We start from the raw sequence: 22205 nt of genomic DNA on the forward strand, positions 1-22205 counted from the left end.
GACTTTTCTGCAACATTAATCAATGTTCCAACTTTACTTATTATATATACATAAAATTCATGCTTCAGAGACCTACATACATATCAATAAAGGTATGGTTATCATCTCTGTGATTTTCAGATCCTTGGTAAATGCGGAACAGGAGAATTACCAGGGGCATAATGTATCTTGGCCTTGAGCTTGTTCTGAAGTGGAAGTGTTCTTTTTATGGTGTGTGTTTTCCGTCGAGTGGGATAAAACTGAGATTGTACTGGGAGGCCGAGGCAGGCAGATCACGAGGTCAGGAGTTTGAGACCAGCCTGGCCAACATGATGAAGCCCCATCTCTACTAAAAATACAAAAATTAGTCAGGTGTGCTAGAAAGAAATATTGTCTTATGGTTTATGCCAAAAATTTAAAAGTTACTTATTCCTAATAAGATCTCAAAAATAAATAATTTTTAACTATTTATTCAAAACTACTCTCTCACTTTTTAATGAATTCAATTCTAAGCAAGTTTTGAAATGAAATAGGAGAAAGAAGTTGGTGTTGGCATTTTTGTTTTCAATCCTGCATATTTTGATTTAATCTGGAGAATAAAAATAATGACTTTTAAAATAATACCAAAAGCATTTCAATGAGTTATAGAAAAAGTTTTTTGTAGAAAAACTTTAGACTTATATGGAAATATTATGTGGAAACATTAAAAATTATCTTCAAAAAATAAGTAATCTATGAATATTATATGTCAGAGGAAATTTGCAATGGCTGTGGAGAAATGTTTTATAAGTTTTATGAGATTGACATGTTGCTTACTGCACTGAGGCAGGTTATATTAAGTTTTAAAATACCTTCATAAAGATCTTCAGAGTCACAATGATATATTTTATGTTCCTAGCTCTGTTTTGGAATAGCTATTGTTGACTCATGGAGCAAAGAGTTATTGAGTTTCCTACAATGAATCCAGCACAGTGCTTGGCCTCAAATCTATTGAGTGAAAATGAACTATTATGACCCAATCCTCACAAAGCCATAGAGTATGAGAATTTCTGCTTTATTTTCTTTGTAAATATTAAATTTATCCATTGAATAATAAAGTTTTGCTGATGTTTAAACTACATTATTAAATATGTAAAGTTGGCCAGAACATGCTAAGAATGTGGCCTGGAGAAAAAGTCTTCATGTAAAAAATAATATTTTTCAGGTTCATGACTGAACAAAGTATGAAATATTTGTGTTGAAATATGACATTTAAACATAGATGCACTATTGTTATAATTTGAAAATGCAGTATTCAGAAAATTGGAATTTCAAAATAAGCAAATATTTTTAAGAAGTATTAGTCTTCTAATTGTGAGATAATAGCACATTTTTCTCATTTGTGTAGTCAATATGAAAATAAAATTTTGGAGAAATTTGTAGTATGTAAATTATTCCACTCTATCTGGAAACATTTTCTAGGCTGTGCATAGGAGATTTGTTCCTATTACTAAATACAGTTTTTTAAAACAAGTATCACAAAGCCATAGATATACAGCATAAATCACTAAAGATTAAAATTTGAGCCAGGTTATAAATTAGCACATTATGTACCATATTAAAATATGTTTAAACATTATTTTAAGAGCCAAAATATATGTTGTCATTTTGGTACATTTTCTAAATTTGAGGATAAGCCCAATCTAATTTTTCTTGGCTATGTCCATAAACTTCCTATAATTTCCAGATATTGAAGAAACTTCCTCGAGACAGTTCAAAAGCTTACAAATCAGATACTTCAGCATAATCTATACACGAGATACCGTTATTTAAACAGGACTTCAGTTGTGTTTTGGTATGCAGGTCTTATCTAGAGTGAATTTTATTTTTAAGAGCTAGAGTACAATCTCAATAACTGCTAAATTTGAACTAATTGGTTTCCCTTGTGAATAATATACATATTATGCAATATTAAATAAATTCTGAGTTTAGAACTGTGTAGTATCATAACTTTTACATTGCTATAAAGCACCTAATTTATTTCTTCTAAAAATAAAAAGTTTTATTTTTATTTATTAAAATAAAGGAATCTATACTTAATTTCAAATGAAAATAACAATTCAAAAGAGAATAAAGAAGCTGCAATTATCTGTAATGCCTCTGTCAAAGAATATCAATGGTAAAGATGTTAGCACACATCCTTCCCAACTCTTTAGTTGAATATAACTTTGGTATTTTTTAATGTACAGGTTTTTGTACATCTAAGACTGTCTTCCTGTTTACCTTATACCTGAAAAACAAATAGCCTAGATACAGAAATCTGATTTTGCAATCTTTATTTTCTTGAAACTCAGCAAACATTTCTCTATTATCTGGGTGATGGAGTACCAATGAAAGAAATATTTAATTGACTTCAGTCCCCTTGATAAAGGCAATCTGTTTTATTTTATTTTTTCGCATTAGTTCCTGTAAGATATTTTCAATTATCCTGGAAATAAAACAAACAACCATAATAGGCCGTATATCTTTTCTTATTAATTGTTCTGGCATTTGTAAGCATTTTCAATAAGTAAACATATTTTCCTCAATGTAGTATAGCACCTTTATTAATATCATTGGTGATTCTGTTTCTCCTTGTTTCTTTTTTTTTTTTTTTTTTACCAAAAGTACAAAAATTTTCTGGGCTTGGTGGCACATGCCTGTAATCCCAGCTACTGAGGAGGCTGAAGCATGAGAGTTGCTCAAACCTGGGGGTGGAGGCCGAAATGAGCCATGATGGAGCCACGGCACTCCAGCCTGGGTAACAGAGCCAGACTCAGTCTCGAAATAATAATAATAATAATAAAAGATAACTATATGAGGTGATGGATATGTTAATGGTCTTCAATGTGGTGATTGTTTCACAATGTATACCTATATCAAAACATTAAGTTGGACTGGCATGGAGGCTCATGCCTGTAATGTCAGCACTTTGGGAGACTGAGGTGGGAGGGTCACTTAAGCCTAGGAGTTTGAGACCAGCCTGGGCAATATAGTGAGATGTCATCCTTACAAAAAATAACAAATTAGCCAGGTGTGGAGCACGTACCTGTAGTCCTAACTACTCGGGAGGCTGAGGCAGGAGAATCACTTTACCCTGGGATGTGGAGTTTACAGTGAGCTGAGATTGTGCCACTGCAGTCAGCCTGGGCAGCAGAGTAAGACCCTATCTCTAAAAAAACAAACAATCCCCCCCCAAAAAATTAAGTTGTACACCTTAAATATATACAGTTTTTATTTGCCAGTTTTACTGAAACAAAGCTGAGAAAAAACTGATCTCTGACTTCTTGTCTCTCAATCCTGTGCTCTTTCCACAACACTGTGGCTGAGACACACTGAGTCTTAGCAGACAATTTCAGAGAATGTCTCTCTAGGACCACCCTTAGGCCCATAACATCCCTCAACATTAAATTTTAAGCTTGTTTTCTAAAAGCGTTCCTGTGAGTATTAGCCTCTATGGAAGGATCCCATGGGATCCTTTTTCTTTTTTTCTTTCTTTGTTTTTTTTTGTTTGTTTGTTTTTTTCTTCTTGTTTCTTTCTCCATATATCTGTCATCTTTATCTCTTTTGACTTAATCACTTGCTTCTCTTTTCCCACATTTCATGATATTCTTAATACTGTACTTTTTTCTGTTGTTTTTTTTTATTATTATTATACTTTAAGTTCTAGGGTACAAGTGCTTTCTATTACTTATTCAAAATTCTGTATTGTTATTGCTTTTTCTTAATTCCGGAATGTACTTGCATATTGATATTTTAATACTTCCTTGAATTGTTTTATCATTCAGAAATTGCTTTAGAACACTGTCTCCATTAAACAATTATTTCCATTGACCTCTTAGTTTCATGCCCTTACACAGCTTTTTAATGTATCTAGCAAGTCTCAAAATTTTTCTCTTTAAAAAAATCCAACTTTGTGCAATTGTATTAGTTTTTACAACAACAGTTCTATTTTCCTTATGTTATAGTTTTTAAACTTTTGGCTTTAATTTAGACTTTTTTTCATTTACTCATATCCAGTCAGATTACCAGAATTAGACTCACAAAATTTATTCACAAATTAGACTTAAGTTCTATTGATTAGTAATATTCATTCTGGATCTCAGCAGATAAACAATGAAATTTTAATCTTTCCAAATTTTTGAAATAAACATAATATCACTTACAGGTTTTAAATATTTATGAATAGACTATGCACTATTAATATTTAAAAAATATTCTGATATCCTCACATAAAATGAACTATATAAACACAAGCTATAATAAATATGCAGGCAAAGCTGATCATCAGCAGACCTGTCAGACAAGCTGCTAAGCATATTGAACTTATCATATTTTATCAGTGCTAAGATAAAATTTTCTTTGTTACCTTTGAACATCACTGAAATAGGCCTGCGTTCTATAATCATGGATGAAATTTGTGATGTGGCTGTCACTTGCTACACATGTTTCTGTGCATCTTGACAAAAAGCTGGCAGAATATTGCCTTGGGAAAAAAATACCAGAGATAACAGTGAAGCACTCTTTTAGAAAACATTAGCTTTGTCTTGATGATAGATAATAGTGTTGTAAAATACAAAAATTAATGACTATGTTGAAAAGTGATTCAGAAGACAGATTCTTAATGTAAAGAAATTTTAGAAATATCTTAACCAGTTAATTTACTTATTTTGTGTTTGCACAAAAATGTTACGTGATACAAATATATATTTCAACGCCTGAAAACAGTTCTTTCAATGGAATAACATAACAATTCTCAGTGATGAGAAAAATTATGACAATGTAGTTGGCGGCTTTTTACAAGCAGTAAACAAAATGATGGTTCATTCTATGATTGATGCCTTTTGAGGCTGAATGAAATATGATATATTAATACTTCTTCATTAACCAGTAGTTCTCACCTAAAGCCACTTAGTGGGCTCTTCTTTCCTAAGACAGCCACTCACACCTCATCTAGAGTCTCATGGGATCTATCCACACTGCAGCATTGAGTCTGCAAGACCTACTCCAACAGGATTCTCTGCTCTGATTCATTGGGGCTGTTTTTCACATCTGACTGAACATGAGGTGTTTAACAGGGAAAACAGTAATATCTAACACCCAAGAGTGTTTGAAAAATAACTAATAAGGATACAAGACCAGGGCATCCTAAATGGTATGCTGTGGAAGGGTTACAGCTGTGTAGGGAAGGGGTGTGCTATAAAACAACGATACTTCAGCTGTATAGGACCAGAACTCCCAGAGCTCCATTAAGCACTGACCCTAGCTCAAATAATAGTGATGCATTCTTCTATTCCAAATATTTAAAATGAAATGAAAGTGCCTTCCTGGGAGCCGAATGTGGTGGCTCACGGCTGTAATCCCAGTACTCTGGGAGGCTGAGGCAGGTGGATCACCAGGTCAGGATATGGAGACCATCCTGGCCAACAAGTTGAAACCCCATCTCTATTAAAAAATACAAAAATTATCCAGGCATAATGGCATGTATCTGTAGCCCCAGCTACTCAAGAGGCTGAGGCAGGAGAGTCTCTTGAACATAGGAGGAAGAGGCTGCAGTGAGCTGAGGTCGCATCACTGGGTAACAGAGCAAAACTGTCTCAAAAAAAAAGAAAGAAAAAAACTGCCCTCTTAGGGATGCTGTTGCACATCCTAGAGTTATAGCTTGATCTTACTACTAGCTTAATAAAATACCATCTCAAAAAGGCAACCAAGTTTGCATATGGGATTCAACATACTCAGGAATTCTTAATCCATATATCCTTATTCAGTGAAACAAAGAATTTAACACACGCAAAGGAAAACACAGTAGCAATAACAATAACAATGTCATGCAAAAACATGCAGGAGCAAAAAACCTCTCCATAGAACATAAAAAGACCAAGACATGATGAAAATGTAGTTTAACACAAAGTAGGAGGTTGAGGATAGAACACAAATTTGGCAGAAAAGTACAGTTTTCCAATAAGAGAAATTATCACTGTAAACTAGAACTTTTCATTCAGGTTGAGGAAAAGAACATATCAGAGGGAATTATCCAACCAAATATCCTTTACTGTAACCGGCTCTGGGGCCTTTTATAGACTCAGAATGGGGAATGCATGATCATTGGTTTGCGGCTATGTAAAAAAGTTTAAAGCGAAGACACCACTCAAAGGAGAGCAGAACAGTGTAGAAAAGCCAATTAGGAAAGGGTAGTTATATGTAAAACAGGTGAAGGGTGGGGACGAAACGGAGGAAACTGTGCCAAACGGGAAGACAACTTCTCAATCTAGTCTGAGGACTTAACTTTCAGCTTGGCTTTCAGGCTTTAAACCGCCTCCAGCTTGGAGGCGGGGTTTCTCTGGGGACCCGCCCCTATCTCCCTAGGCATTTGACTGCGTCCTGCTGGTCTCAATATCTTGGTCATAGTACCAGAGAAAGCAGTTCCATTATACCAGAAGTTCTGTGCAACTCCGCAGATGACTTCTCCCCAACCCCAATCACTGGCAAAGGCTGGCAACTATTTCGCTGTCTATGGTCTTGCCTTTTTTCAGAGTGTCATATAAGTGGAATTGTACAATTTTGGATCTGCCATGTTTCACTTAGAAAAATGCATTCAAGTCTCATCCACATTTTTGCATGAATCAATAGTTCATTCTTTCTTATTGCTGAGTAGTATTCCATTGTATGAATGTCCTGGAGTTTGTTTTTCATTCATTGGTTGAAAGCCATCTGTGTTGTTTCTAAATTTTGGCAATTATAAATATAGCTACTATAAGCCATGTGCAGTTTTCTGTGTGAACATAAGTTTCATTTCTCTTGGGTAGATAACTTGAAATATAATTGCTAGATTGTAGATGTACTTTTTATTTTATAGTAAACCTGCTAAACTGTTTAGCAAAGTGGCTGTGCCATTTTGCATTGCAACCAACAAGAGTTCCAGTTGCTGTGCATATTTGACAGTCTTCAATATTGACAGTATTTGGGGCAGGCATTATAATGGGTGCATAATGGTATCTTATAGCGACTTAATTTGCATTTACCTGATGGTTAATTACACTGGCATTGTTTCATATGCTTTTATGTCATCTATTTACCTTTTTTGATGAAGAATCAATCACCTGAGATGTGCTTTGTGTCTGGTACATATTCTATATTTGTAAGTGTTCCAAGTGCTGTTGAAGAAAATATACGTTGTACACTTGTAGATATAGAATGTTTTCTATGCCATTTAGTTGACTTTGATTAAGCATATTGTTCAAATCTTTCATAGCCTCATTAAATTTTATCTGTTTTATTACTTTATTAGCCAATAAGAAAACTATGTTAAAAACTAAATCTGATTATGGCCTTGTCTAGTACTCTTTTTAGTCTCATCAAATTTTCTTTTGTGTAGTTTGAAGCTGTGGTCTTAAGATTCTTATGTCTTTCTGTTGAACTTAAACACCTTTATCAATTATTTAACAATATAAGAATTTTGCTAGCATTCACTGTGTGTATACCCCTTCATTTTGGGCAGCAGACCTTTGTGTCATCGTGGGCATATATGGAAATTCTGCATATTTTATAGGACCTGGAAAAAATTATTTTTAATTTTTTCATATGTTTATATTCTCCCTTGCTTTTCATTCCTTCTTTTAATCTGTGCTTTCATTTAGTATCATTTTCATTTAGCATGAATGACTGCTTTTGTTATCTCTTATTGTCCTGTTCTGCTGTCAACAAATTCTCCCATCTGTTTGGCTAATAGCATCTGCATTTCACCACCATTTTTTAGGACATTAACTCGAGGTATAGAATTATAGTTGACAGACTAAAAAAAACTTTTGTCTGTGATAAGATGTCATTATATTACCTCCCGACTTCCATAGTTTCTGTCAATAAGTCAACCTCAGGCTTTCTGGTGCTTCTTTGAAAGTAAGTGTCTCTTTCTCTGGCAGTTTTATGAATTTTTAAATTTGTCATTAGTTTTTTTAAATGTTTTAACTTTTTATTTTTTACCAGTTTTATCTTTATGTTCTTAGCTATGGCTTTGTGAGTGATTATTCTGGCTAGAATTCTTTGAGTTTCTTCAGTGCTGTTTGTTTGATGTATTCACTGTTTTTGGAAATTTTTGGAAATTATCCCTCCACATACTTTTCCTTTCCCATTCTCTCGCTCCTCCCTTCTGTGCATGTATTTTAGATTATTTGACTCAGTGTCACTCTTACATTCTGTTCTTTTCTCTCTACTTTTCTTCTCTCAATGCTTCAGTTTAGACTTTTAAAAATTATTTTAAAATTTTTCGTTACTTTGTGAGGTTACTAATCTTGTCTTTTTCTTTGGTGAGCTAATGCATCCATCCAGTAAGTACTTAATATCAGGAACTATATGTTTATTTCTAGATTGCTTATTTGACTTTGTTTTTAAAGATTTCCATTTACTGTTGAAAAGTTCTACCCTTCTATCCATTTAGACTATTTTTCTTTGTTTTCCTTAGCATATTAATAATAGTTATAGATGCTTCCTGACTTATGATGGAGTTACAAACTGATAAAATATCATAACTTGAAAATACATGTAATACACCTAACCTAACAAACCTTATAGCTTAGCCTAGCCTACCCACCTTAAACATGTTCAGAACACTTACCATACCACATGTTGCTAGCTCAGGAAAAGATCAAAATTCAAAATTCAAAATACGGTTTCTGCTGGATGGTTATTACTTTTGCACCATTTTAAAGTTGAAAAATTATACATCGAACCGCCATAAGTCAGGGACCTTCTGTATTTTAAAGTCCTTTCTAATATCTATATTATGTATGGATTTATTTCTATTGTTAGCTTTTTAAAAATTATTAATTATATTTTATTGGCACTATGTATATATCATACTTTTTATTGCAATCAGATACTGTATATAGAAGGGCTGTAGAGGCTTCAAATATTATTTTTCTCAGACTGTATTCAATCTTTCCTCTGTCAGCAAGAATGCATGAAGAGCTGACGATGTCAACCAGTCAGAGATTGAGCTGAGTCAAAGCTGATTTGTAATTAGACTCAGTCCATCTGTGATTCATCCTGTTCTTTGGGCCTTGCTTTTGATTGACAGCATGGAAGGTCTCTGTCTCCTCAGTCCTGAAACACTGAAGAAGATTCTTCACTGCTTTCAGAAATTTGAGCTCTACTCTTGTACATTTCCCCCACTGAGCTTCAAAATCTTGCAAATTGCTTGAAGGGAAGACCAGTCATATATTTGACATAGGCTTCTTCTCTCTAGGGGGACTTTTTCTTCTAACCACTCCAAGACTGTGAAAGATTTGATTTGCCTGTGAGAATTTCCTTACTTAATCCCCTAGTCTCCTGTTTAGTTGCAACATGAGCAAATGTCCACATATCACACTGGCCCCAATAATCACTGAAAGCTCTGTTTGTTTCCCTTTTCCCCAGTACAATTTCTCTGCCTGGACCATGTCCAATCCACAACCTGTTCTCAGAATCAGCAAATACCTTAAGGAAATAAAACAGGCAGCAATCATTGACTCACCTAAAAATTGCATTTCCTTTTGCAGAATTTTAGTTTATCTAATTATTCTTGCTTCCACATTCTTCAAAGTTTTTAAAATACTTTTTTTTTTTTTTGACATTTAGAGCTTTTTCACTTGTTACTTTGGTAATGTTCATCTTTCATGACATCCTACATTTTACCCTGAAACAGAACCCATTTCTCAGAATGTCTTAAAGTGGATCTGATTCAGAATAGTTTCTAAAATGTAATTGAAGTTGCAAGATGTAAACTCAAAAGGTGTTAATGGCTATGTTTAAACAACATGAAAAAAGCCTGTCTACAGTGAAATAGATGAAAGAAATCTACTTGCAGATAGCAACCAACAGAAAAAGAAGTGAGTTCTCTTGTATTCCAGAATGCTGTTTTTTCCCAAAGTGCAGCTGCATTCCTACTTTGTCCAAAACTTGATGGTTCAATTCCTTTTTTTGACTGTAAGGGGCTCCAACCTCCTTGAAATAAATTCTCTTTTTTTTTTAAGTTGATTAAATTGGTTTTCCATCAGTTATAATAAAAGTCTTAGTTAAATATGTCAACACAAATAATAATGTTGTTATTGTCATTCTTATAGGCTTTTGCTTTTTAATGTTTACTCTAGATTTCCTTGCCTACTTTGCAATAAAGATGGATGTGGCATCTTGCTGCATTCAACATGCTTACCTGACATAGTTTCTCATCCATTTCTTATATCTTCAGGGGCCTTGGAAAACACATAGCCAAATATATTAGAACTGTATATTTGGCAAGAAGATATAAGATCTGAATGAGGCTAGGAGGAGCTCTTCCATACATAAAGGACAAAGGTTTTACAACATTGGCACTTAGATTTATTTTTGCTTACATTCTTGGTTTTCGCCTTGTTCTTAATAAATGAACATTCTACACCAGGGATTTCTGGCTGATAATACATTCTTTAAATAACTTTATTTAAATAATTGTATTACCAGGGATACGTCTCTTTATCTTTGATGAATTCCTGATGCATGGTGGAGTGGGGGGGTGGGGAGGTAAAGGGAAGTCAATTAAGTTCAACATGCTAGGAAAAAAGAAAAGCAATTTAATTTGTATAGGTTTTTTTGTAACTGATATTCAAACTAACGTGGCTAAATATGGAGAACAGTGGATATCACTGTATTTAATACATTTCATCCTCACAATTTTTTTAAAAAAGCTTTAATTAATTATTTATTTCAATGTGCAAATTTATGGGTCTGGCAGGGCCTGGGGAAAGTGTTAAGGATAAAGAAAAAGAGAATGAGAAGGAAGAGAGAAAAGAATGGAAGATAACATAGCAAAAATAAAAGCACACCCTGAATATAATTATGCCCAAACTGTATTGGATAACAGCTTCGCTTGATTTCTGTTTGGGCTGTGGACATCAAACTATGTAGTATATGATCGCCTATCAACACCACTTTTGAAATGATGATTAGCTAGCTACACATAATCATGGTGCACAGCTTTCTACCTGACTTTTACCACAATCACCCCCAACCTCCAACCCCTACCTTCACCCCCACATAAAAATTTGAAGGCGTCTAAACAAAGATTACTCTGGAGACTTACATAGCTATGAGCAATGATGTCATCTCACAAGCAGAAGAAAATGAAGTCAAGTCAGGTGAGTAAAACGGGTCCTATGCTGAGCTGAATGGCCAATTCAGTGTAGAATATTAGCAAATGTCTGGTACTTGAAATTAGAGACACTTTAATTTGAAAACTGATTCTATCACTTACCAGCTGTCTGACATTGACAAAATTACTTAAATTCTCTATGCCTGAAGTTCTTCATCTAGAAAATGAGGATGATAATGACAACTCCTAGTGTTATAAGAAATAAATGTAAGAATGTATATGGAGTACCTACCATATGGCTTAGTACATTGTGCTCAAAAAAAGATAATGATTCTTATTCATGAAATAACAGGTAAAGAAGCAACAAAGCACCAGAGAGTGATGTCATTTTTCCTGGTTTGAAAATAAAAATGTTGCTTTTCTTTGGCAAAATAAGAGTTTTTCCTTTTCTTAATTTCTTTGATAATAAAGACTTTGCATTTCTATTGGTTCATCACTTAGGCTGAAAGACAACTTCACCATCAAATTCTTTGGTTTGGTTTTTTTTTAAGAGAGACTTCATCTTGAACACAGCTGCTTAATTACACTGCCAACTTAAAAAAGCAAGTCGTTTCTAAGTTTGGTGGATTTATTGGCATTGTTTATTAATTCAAATATTTATCATTATTGCCAAATCTCACTCTGTCCAAAAAATAAAAAATTCAGCACACCATCCTTTATGTAACCTCTACTTACATTACTGAATAGTAGCTGTAAGATATAATAATTATTATTATCATTTTTACCTAGGTCTTCAGGCAGGAAATATGTGATCAGCTCTTAATTGGGAGCTGGCTTTTCTAGTAGGAAGTGGGCTAGCTTTGAACCAGCAATAACTTATTGCAAGTAGCTGTTTAAAGTAGCAAAATGTTTATTAATACAGAGATAGGCATTAGAAAATGCCAAAGTTATATACATTTGCTCTAAGTTTTGTTTGCATTCTTCCTTAATCACAAATATGGCTTATATAATATTTCTATCCATATATAGACACATAGCAGAATTACTAATTCTTAGGAATTAAGTTACACCAATTTAGAATTTAGAGAATAAAGCGTCTGCCTTTATTTTTAGGTAAGACTTAAAAATTTCTAATAAAACAGACAGAATGTAAATACCATGACACAAGTACCAGGTCAAATGCCTAATGTGAGGCCCAATGAATATGGAAAGGGATCTGGGCCTCATATAGTTTGGAAATTCCCAGAATCTGTCTGCAAAAATTACATGTGTATCTATGTCTCTATATGGTCATTTATCTGAACATTTTATAGTTTCATCAAGGAAGACACAAAGGATGGTAAGAACCAAGGCATTGGGTGGCCTGGTACTTTCATTGCCACTAGTCAACTCTTTAAGGAAAAGTTACTGGAGGAAGTATAAGAGAATCCTAGAAATGGGCTACGACCACACCTTAAGATGGTGCACACATGAGCTGGTGGTCTCCTGCTGCCCGTTTCTGTCGTGAAATTATATATATATATATATATATATATGAAGGCTGGCCATAGATGGAGGAAGCAGAATTTGAAAGAAGCATGGCAGGCCTCCACAGTGGGGATTGCGAGCGTGGGATTGTTGTTTCCTGTATCAAAGGAGAAAAGTGACAAGAGCATGAGTGTTCTAATGTTTTTATTTCAGGAAAGATAAATCAGAAGGCCTTTCTTTGCTCCTGGGCCTGGACCTCTTTTAAGAGTTACTCTCTGGTTGGAACAGGAGGGTTGCTGAAAGCAAGACTCAGTGGCCCCAGGCAAGGGGGCTGGCTAGGGCTGACTAGGGCTAGCTGACTGCCAGCTTTCTTAGCCTTAAGTTGCAATAAACTCTGTTGAGGTGTCTCTTTGCTGCAGACTGAGTATGCTTCCCTTGACAGTGTTCAATCTAGTTAGCGCCGCGCGTTAAACTTCCCAGCCTGCGCCTCGAATTTTGCTGCTGCAGTAGTAGGACCACATCTTTCTAGCATGGGAGAGGGCTCCTCGAGGATTCATTTTTCTTTGGTTCCTCTGCAGCCAGCTCACCGCTAGGCTCTGGCTTTGTGTTGGCTCACAGACTTCACTTCATTTACAGAGTTAAACGTCCACGCGCGTGGAATTGGTAAGGGGAGCACATTAATTCGCAGTTTTACTGCCCGGTGGTCAAACAGGAGCTAATTTCTATTCAACTAAGTTTTGCTGCGCTCAAGTAATTCATCTCGATCCTTTCCCTTTCGCTACTGATTCCCTCCCTGCTCCTCTCGAGTCCGCTGAAGTTCCCCCAAAACTTGCCGGGAGATTCCTTCTAGCGCCGCTGGGGATTGCAGCTCTGACGCTTGGAGGGGTGACCCAGGCACCGGCGACTTTACAGGGTCTCTTTCTCTTTTGGGCATTTCATACACATGCGCCTCTGTACAAACACCTACTTTTTATGTGTTTTAAAGTGAGAAAGGAATGACTGAAATGCGGAAGTCAGGTTAAGGAAACGGGATTTTTCAATGAACTCTGCCAAGATCCGGTCAGTATGACGGCTGCGTGAGTTTATGCAGCTCTTTACCAAAGAGGGTAAAATCAAACTCTGCCCACAAGTGGCAGATTCCCCTGGGAGTCTGGGAGTCTGCGAAGCAGTGGAGGCGTGGCTGGAGAAAGCCACAGGTCCCCAAACCGCTAAAGCCAAAAACCGTATAGGGAACAAGTTGTGTTTTTTTCTCCTTCCCAAGCTCCTAAGCAGAAATTGAAAGAGGAAAGGTGGCATGGAGCTGGTTACATTCCTGTTGGCCTTCCCCGCCTCCCATCCCTTTAGCAGTTCTCTCTAATCGTTTCCAGTTCTCCTAGGATAACGGAAAATTGTTTCCTGGCACCCCGCACTCCCACAGGACAAACCCGCAACCAAACACACTTTTGATCCATCCTGGCCAAGGCCCCCACCTAGTGGTTTAAACTCGCTGGCTTTGCTTCCCTCTCCTATGGTTTCTAAGTGAGCTGCAGTTTGCAAAAATAATTGTTTATCTAGGTGGATTGGGTGGGAGGGTGGGGAGGATCTCTTAAAATGTGGTGAAAATGAGGCTTCAGGTTAGTGAAAAAATGCTGGGTGCTGGGACTGGGGGAGAAAAAGAGAAAAGGCTGTGCTTTTATCCACAGGGTGGCTGCTGCAGCCCAGACTGCATCTAGAGGACGTCCTTGAAGAGCTGCCACCTTAGTTAAAGGAGTACCCTCACTATCAATGCATGGATGTGTTTTATTTTCTTCATAACACTTAACACGATAGAAAAGTATAAGTATTATTTACTTGTTCATGTAGTCATTGTTTGTCTGTCTCTTCTAGAATGTAAACTGCTGAAAAAGAGGGTCTGAGTGTACTCCCATTGGCCTCCATACCTCTGGTGCTTAGAAAAATAGTCAGCATAGAGTAGGCGCTCTATTTTTTGCCTGCTGACTGGTTTAAAGAACGGGGAATTAAGGGAACTTGGATTTGTGCTTTATTGCCTTGGGTAAAAAGCTCTTTCAAAGGATCTCAATTACTCTTTCTCTAAAACTGGCTGGATGGATCAGATCAGATAACCTTAGGTTCTGACACAGAATGATTCTCTTTAAAATACATGTGTGCTTAATCGGATGAATTCAATTACAATGCAGTTTTTATTAGATACACTCTAGGTGCCAAGCATGGATCTAGGTTCTAGGAATTCATAGTGGGGATCCTCGGAGCTGAAAACACCTTGTCCTTTCCTGGAGCTTTTCTTTACACTTTCTGATTTGCATTTCTACCCTACATTCGTTTCTGTTAAGGTTAGAGGAGAAACTGAGGACAGGGCTCTGTCCCTGGTCATGAGACCTAGGTACCCGCACTGCATCCGGGGGCTTAAGGCTGACATCCCTACGTATTAGGTGAAGGCAAAGGAGATGATGCTGCTGCTGATGGTTCCAGTTCTCCCCCTTCCCAACCCTCCCCCCTTTTTTTGAATGCTGATGACCTCCTTTCTAGGTAGGCTGTTGGAAGGCACATGCTCACTGGAAACTGTTTTCCAGAGGCACCGAAGCGCTGAGCAGCTGGAGCAGGAGGGTGGAGCAGAAGGTTTAATTTCACACACAGTTGGCTTCTGTTTGTGATACTTCTACATTTTCGCAGACAGTTTTTTCTTTTCTTTTTCCCTGTTGACTCACAGTTGAGTGAAAAACACAAATTTCTAAAACTTGATGAAAAAATAGTTGTTATTGTATCAAGTTAAGAATGACAGGAAGCCAGAGGCTTTAAGTACAAAATGAAAACATTGGCCCCTCTACAGCGATGTTACTGGTGTCTCCTTATAAACTGGGTGTGGTCCTTGGGGCTGGATTTGATTGTAGAGCGGAGAGGTCAGAGACCAGGGCTTCCCCGCCGAACACTGACCTCCTAGGGTGGGAGTGGTAGGCGGGAGCCTAGGACCAGACTCCTGGACTAAGACCGTGACCGTGGCTAAGGACATGGGTCTCACTGGAGGACAGCGCTGCAAGCTCCGAAGTCCGCAGAGGCGAGAACAGGACGCCCTCTTCCCCTGGCCAGAACTGCGGCTCAAGGTTGTCAGGGCTGGGAGAGGGGCCCGGGGTGGGAAGCGGAAGAGAGGGCGGTAGGACCCGGAGGGAGCTTCCTTGGCCAGGAAGAGGACGGGGCGGGGGGGGGGGGGGGGGGGGGGGGGGGGGGGGGGGGGGGGGGGGGGGGGGGGGGGGGGGGGGGGGGGGGGGGGGGGGGGGGGGGGGAAGAGGGAGGGAGAGATTAAAAGGGAAGGTGATGGGGAGCAGGCGTCCGCACTCGCTGCGCCGCACTAGTTGCAAAGCTCTGGCGGACCGGACCTGGACTCTATATAAGGAGCCCATCTGCTCTGTAGCTCACACGCTCCTCCCGGGCTGGCGCACTCCGCGTCCCTCCAGCTGCCCCAGACAACTGCCCTTTCCCCGTGTGCCGCGCCAGGTCCTCCAGACCCGCGCACCCAGTGGCATGGCTCCGAGTGGTTCCCGTGGGACCAGGGTGGCGGTGGCGGCGGCGCGGCCGGAACAGCCGCAACTCCAGCCCCCGAGTCCCCCCTTTTATGGACCCGTCTCCGCGGGGCAGCTCGTCCGAGTGGCCAGAGAGTGAAAAGAGAGGGAGGGCAGAGCTCTGGCGCGAGGCGCGGCGCAGCGCTGCTCCTGGACTTCACCCCACCCAGCTCTGGTGGCGGCTGCAGCCTCAAAAAAAAAGTACCCCAGCTTGGGGCGAGGGGCGGGAATGCAAGATCGGGACCTCTCGCTGGCCTCCAAGCTTTGGTCTCCACACCTAGGAAACTCCTGCGGGCAAAGTCGGCAGATCAAAGAGCATCCAGGTTAGGAGGTGCTCAGCCTCAAGCAACTGGGGTAAGAGATCCCATTTGGCCGAAGCCTTCTCCTCAAGCAGTACTTCACCCTCCTGCACTAGACATCTCCAGGGAGCTGGAGCGGAGCAGGACTCGGTGGGCCAGTTGTTAGCAACCCAGGGCTGAGATCGGGCGTGGAGAGGAGCAACCACAGACGCGGCGGCTTGGCCAGGCGCTCTAGAAGTGCAGGAACGCGCCCGCCTGCCTCGGCTGCCGCACCCATGACCTCCAGTTTCAGCTGTGAACCTGGGCGGAGGAATAATTGAGGAACTCACGGAACTAACTATCAAGTAGGGACAAACCTGTGATCGCCACGGTCCTTCCGCCCTCTCCTTCGTCCGCTCCATGCCCAAGAGCTGAGCTCCGGGGCTGGGGTGAGGAAAGCCATGGAAGAACACGGTGCTCATTGCGCTCCACCGCCGCCCGCGGGCTCCGAGAACAGGGTTCCTGAAGCCAACCTATCCTCTGCTCCCTCCCACAACTGCAGCGCCGCCGAGGGCTACATTTACCAGGACTCCATCGCCCTACCCTGGAAAGTACTGCTGGTTATGCTACTGGCGCTCATCACCTTGGCCACCACGCTCTCCAACGCCTTTGTGATTGCCACAGTGTACCGGACCCGGAAGCTGCACACCCCGGCTAACTACCTGATCGCCTCCCTGGCGGTCACCGACCTGCTCGTGTCCATCCTGGTGATGCCCATCAGCACCATGTACACTGTCACCGGCCGCTGGACACTGGGCCAGGTGGTCTGTGACTTCTGGCTGTCGTCGGACATCACTTGTTGCACTGCCTCCATCCTGCACCTCTGTGTCATCGCCCTGGACCGCTACTGGGCCATCACGGACGCCGTGGAGTACTCAGCTAAGAGGACTCCCAAGAGGGCGGCGGTCATGATCGCGCTGGTGTGGGTCTTCTCCATCTCTATCTCGCTGCCGCCCTTCTTCTGGCGTCAGGCCAAGGCCGAAGAGGAGGTGTCGGACTGCGTGGTGAACACCGACCACATCCTCTACACGGTCTACTCCACGGTGGGTGCTTTCTACTTCCCCACCCTGCTCCTCATCGCCCTCTACGGCCGCATCTACGTGGAAGCCCGCTCCCGGATTTTGAAACAGACGCCCAACAGGACCGGCAAGCGCTTGACCCGAGCCCAGCTGATAACCGACTCCCCAGGGTCCACATCCTCGGTCACCTCTATTAACTCGCGGGTTCCCGACGTACCCAGCGAATCTGGGTCTCCTGTGTACGTGAACCAAGTCAAAGTGCGAGTCTCCGATGCCCTGCTGGAAAAGAAGAAACTCATGGCCGCTAGGGAGCGCAAAGCCACCAAGACCCTGGGGATCATTTTGGGAGCCTTTATTGTGTGTTGGCTGCCCTTCTTCATCATCTCCCTGGCGATGCCTATCTGCAAAGATGCCTGCTGGTTCCACCTAGCCATCTTTGACTTCTTCACGTGGCTGGGCTATCTCAACTCCCTCATTAACCCCATCATCTATACTATGTCCAATGAGGACTTTAAACAAGCGTTCCATAAACTGATACGTTTTAAGTGCACAAGTTGATTTGCCAATTGCAGTCGGGTCGCGTAAGTGACCTTTGGGGACCAAGTTGTGTCTGGTTCCACAGGTAGGTCGAATCTTCTTTCGCGGTTACTGGGTCACAGCGAGGCTCTCTCTCCCGGGCAAGGGCAATGGATCCTGAGAAGCCAGGATAGCCCTGAGAGAGAGCTCTGAAAGGAGAAGTGTTCAAACTAAATGTAGAGCTTCCCTGCCGAGGAGGAGGCTCCCTTCCTCCCCTCAGGCCCCGGGCTCAGCTCTGACCCTGCGGCAGCCAATCCCAAAGGGGGTTGCAACTTTTAAAAATTGATGATGGAGAGGGGATCCCTGCCCTGCTTTGGTATCATGGATAATGCCCACTAGAACCAGTGTACTTGTAATTGTTGTCCGAAGCCTGTCTGAGACAGATCTACATACAGCCTGGCAGTACTTGAACTAGACGCTTAAAGCCCTATGTTTTTGGGGAGAACTTTGTGTTACAACTTAATTTAAGAACAGTTACTTTGGCATCATTCAGTCTTCAGTTTTTGTCTATTTAAACTTGGTTGGAGAAACTTGTGGATTTGGTGCTTCAAACCCTATATGTGGCTTGGATGGCGCAGAGAAGCCTTGAAGAGTTAACAGCAAAATTCTGATGCTGAGATCTCTATTTTTATTATACTTGAAACTATATGGGGGTGGGTGGGTGGGAATGGGAGATGAGGAATGTTAAGCTGAGAATCAACATCTATGATTGTTTGTTTTCTGCAGATTTGTAATTTTGTAATTCCTGTTTAGCGATTGTCAAACCACAACTCTAACAAACAAACCATTATGTGTGCTAGTGCCAAAGTCTGCAGACAGCTTTATTTTTTTCTCTTGTTTTCACGTGCTTGTCACTTTACACACTTAAATCCCCATAAATGAAGGGTATGATGGGTGACTCAGCCCACACTGCTGCTATATTTCTTACTAATGCAATTGGTGAAACAGGTTAGTATTGGAAATATACTGTTCTTTAACAAGAGAAGTGTCTTTATTTCTAATCCAATTTAGTGAGATGTGAAGGAAAGATGACATCTTAGATGTGATAGTTCTTACACAATTGAGGAATGGGGTGGGGGCAATAGGAGGATGTATATTTTGACTTGTAAAAAAATCTTAAAATGCATGAGACTTTTATCTGATAGTCATTTGCACTCTCCTTCCCATCTGTGATTCCTTGTGTGCTAACATGTAAAGTAACCAAGAGAACTATCTCCCTTCTCCAGAAACCTTTAAAAAACAGTAAGGGTCCTAAAAACTATATTGAAAAGAAAATAAACTTGTTTCTTTTTTGTTGTTGTTGTTATCAAAGTTCGGGCAGGGAAAAGATTAATAGAAAATAACATGCAAGAACTTTAGAAAATCTTGGGGGAGCTAAAATTGAGCCTGTTTCTGTTTAGCTTAGTGTTTTTTGTTTGTTTGTTTGTTTGTTTTTGTTTGTCACAGAACCAGACCTCAGACTTAGTAAATGATCAGGAAACTGGCCAGCTTTTGACCCTTCTAATTTGTTACCAACCTGACATCTCAATGAACATAATATCTGAAATACTTTAAATTTATCTAGTCTTTTCAAATTTCAAGAATACTCCATTATTTCAAGTTTCCTCTGAGAGCTCCCTAATGCAGGATGAAGTCACACAATAAAATATGAAAAAATGTATTATTTTAATAAGAAGTATCCCTGAGGGATTATCTGCATGAAAAAAAAATGTATATGCACAGCATTTAACATGCCAAAGAAAACTCACACTCCTTTCCTCAAAGGGCATTCTGCAGTTGATACCTTTTGTCTGCAGAAGCAAGCTGTCTTTGTGAAATGAATTCACTCCTTGCTTGAAGCTCCCCAGTCCAGTTTGTCAGACAATAAACATATTGAGCTGAAGTACACTGCTTGCCTATTGTACAGACCTTCACCTTGGGTAATCACTCGTGAAAATATGCTATTCAAAGATTCACACATAAGCCAACTAAAAAGGGGAGTTTTGATCAATATTTGTACCTGTCTCTGGAGTGAGAAAATTTTAGGCATTAGTTATGCCGATACGTCTGCTGAAACCCCAAATTTCTTTGTTTGCTTTTTGTGACATTTCTCCTGTGGAGGAATGTGCATATTGCATGGTATTTGTTTTTATGTTATTAATACTGTGGTCTTCTGTTTATACAGCTGTGTTTTCTTTAGTCCTAAGAGGCAATTAAGTCATCTTCTAAGAGCCTTAGGGGGAAACATTAATTGAAACAAATAGCCACTTACAAATTATTTCTTTACAGGGTACCTGCAATGATTGTGTCCTCACATTAACAAAACACAGTTTAGTCAAATGGGTTGTTTGCCATTTTGTAGATCCACCTAAATAATTGCTTGACTATTTGGCTGTATTGCCAGGATTTGGGGCATATTGTATGAAATAGAAGCTTGCAAGCCCTTATAGTTATAAGAGATATAGAATCATCATTCAGCCTTGCACATGATTATGCAAAGTGTATCATTCATCCCAGGGGTATGTAGTTAAGACTGTTAAACTCCTTTTCAGTTACTGCTGCCGATAGCATAGTTTATTTCATAAACTAGACACGTGGCTTTTTTGCAGAACATAAAGCGGGATATGGAAATGTTTAACTTACATTGCAATGAAAACGCATTTTCATTGGCTGTGGTAACAAACATTTTCCATATTGTTTAATTGCACAAATTTTCACAGAAATGTATGAATGTATACTCATTCAATAATACCAATATTGTCTTGTGTTTCTAGGAATTTTAGAGTTTCCTTTTAAAAATGGACACTACACCCATGAATGAATGTTTATTGAGTTCAACAAATTTTCTACAGAACAATATTCTTAACTTTTCCTCTCTGTTATCTTAGTTTCGTCTTCTTTAACCAGGAAACCCTGAGAAGATTATAATTCACCGAAGCAGTAAAATATCAGATTATGTGTATTTGATGGAGTTGCTGTGACTAAAAATTGCCTTTGGTATTCCACCTTTCAGGAAATGTATCATTGGAAATGAAATTTAGGAAAATAAATAAAAGTCCTTTTGTGTTCTAAAACGTATCGGGCAGTAGTTCTATTATTATGGAAAGATTGGTTCCTTGGATTCTGGGGTTGTGTTTAGATTTTTGAGCCTTCATGGGAGAATGACTAATAGTAAATGATACCGTGGCTGATATGTGCTGCCATGACTTGGGGGATTTAGTTTATATCTGAAAGAAGAATTTGAAAGGAAAAAAATGGATTGTGCTTTCATATTCTGCAAAGAGAGAGGATTAGATTTGCTATCACAAGAGTTTCCCAGATTAGTTTTTAGAGGGGACCTTTAATCTCTAGACTAGGTAGTGAGATTCCAAGGGCTGTATGGTGCTTAAAATATAGAAGGAGGATGATGGTTTCCAGGTTCATCCATGTCCCTACAAAGGACCCTAACTCATCGTTTTTGATGGCTGCATAATATTCCATGGTGTATATGTGCCACATTTTCCCTATCCAGTCTATCATCGATGGGCAAAAGGCAGCAAATCACACTGCCATGTGTGTTCCTATGCAACAATTCTGCATGTTCTTCACATATACCCCAAAACCTAAAATGCAATAAAATAAATAAATGGGGGAAAAAAAAGATTTAGGCCAATGCCCAACTGTTGTGTTGGTGACAGGAAATTTATATTGAATAATAAAGAGAAATGTTTTTCTTAAAAAAAAAAATACAGAAGGAGGAAATGGGTTATAAGAAGACTTAAGGGGAGTAGATCGCCCTGTCTTAAGACCAGTGAAGTAGGCAGAATGGTAGCTTTTGTAGTCAGTCCTAAGTTTGAATTGCAAATAAAGTATGTTAGAGCGGTGCGGTTCTTCTCAAATACCGTCTACCTACAAGTTGATGTGAAGGCTTCAAACCTATGCATGTAAAGCACTTATTGAGATGCCTGACCCACTTTTGGCTCTCAGCAGATGGGACTTTCTCTTAGCCATTATTTCCCATTGTCTCTTTTATGGATGCAGAGTGCCTGTAGCACAGAACAGGAGTACTTGGGAGAAGTTGGACTGGAGAAGATCCAACTAGCCCAAATGGGACAAACTTGGCAAAAACTAGAAGTGACTGAGGTTTACAGCCTCTTACAACTAATCCCCTATGCAGGTGACATACAGCCCAAAG

The 22205-nt window shown here is 39.6% G+C and overlaps 1 protein-coding gene across 1 annotated transcript; it reads left to right on the forward strand.

Moving 5' to 3' along the window:
• The first annotated feature begins 16491 nt into the window (after positions 1-16491).
• HTR1B (5-hydroxytryptamine receptor 1B) lies at positions 16492-21109 on the forward strand. Its single transcript, XM_017506837.2, has one exon. It carries the CDS (start codon positions 16859-16861, stop codon positions 18032-18034), a length of 1176 nt encoding a protein of 391 aa, XP_017362326.1. The 5' UTR covers positions 16492-16858; the 3' UTR covers positions 18035-21109.
• The last annotated feature ends 1096 nt before the right edge of the window (positions 21110-22205 follow it).

The sequence above is a fragment of the Cebus imitator genome, unplaced genomic scaffold (genome assembly GCF_001604975.1).
Source record: "Cebus imitator isolate Cc_AM_T3 unplaced genomic scaffold, Cebus_imitator-1.0 Scaffold363, whole genome shotgun sequence".
Lineage (NCBI taxonomy): Eukaryota > Metazoa > Chordata > Mammalia > Primates > Cebidae > Cebus > Cebus imitator.

What these genes read in the sequence shown, in the direction of transcription:
- HTR1B (XM_017506837.2), top strand. Translation starts at nt 16,859, where the DNA reads ATGGAAGAACACGGTGCTCATTGCGCTCCACCGCCGCCCGCGGGCTCC.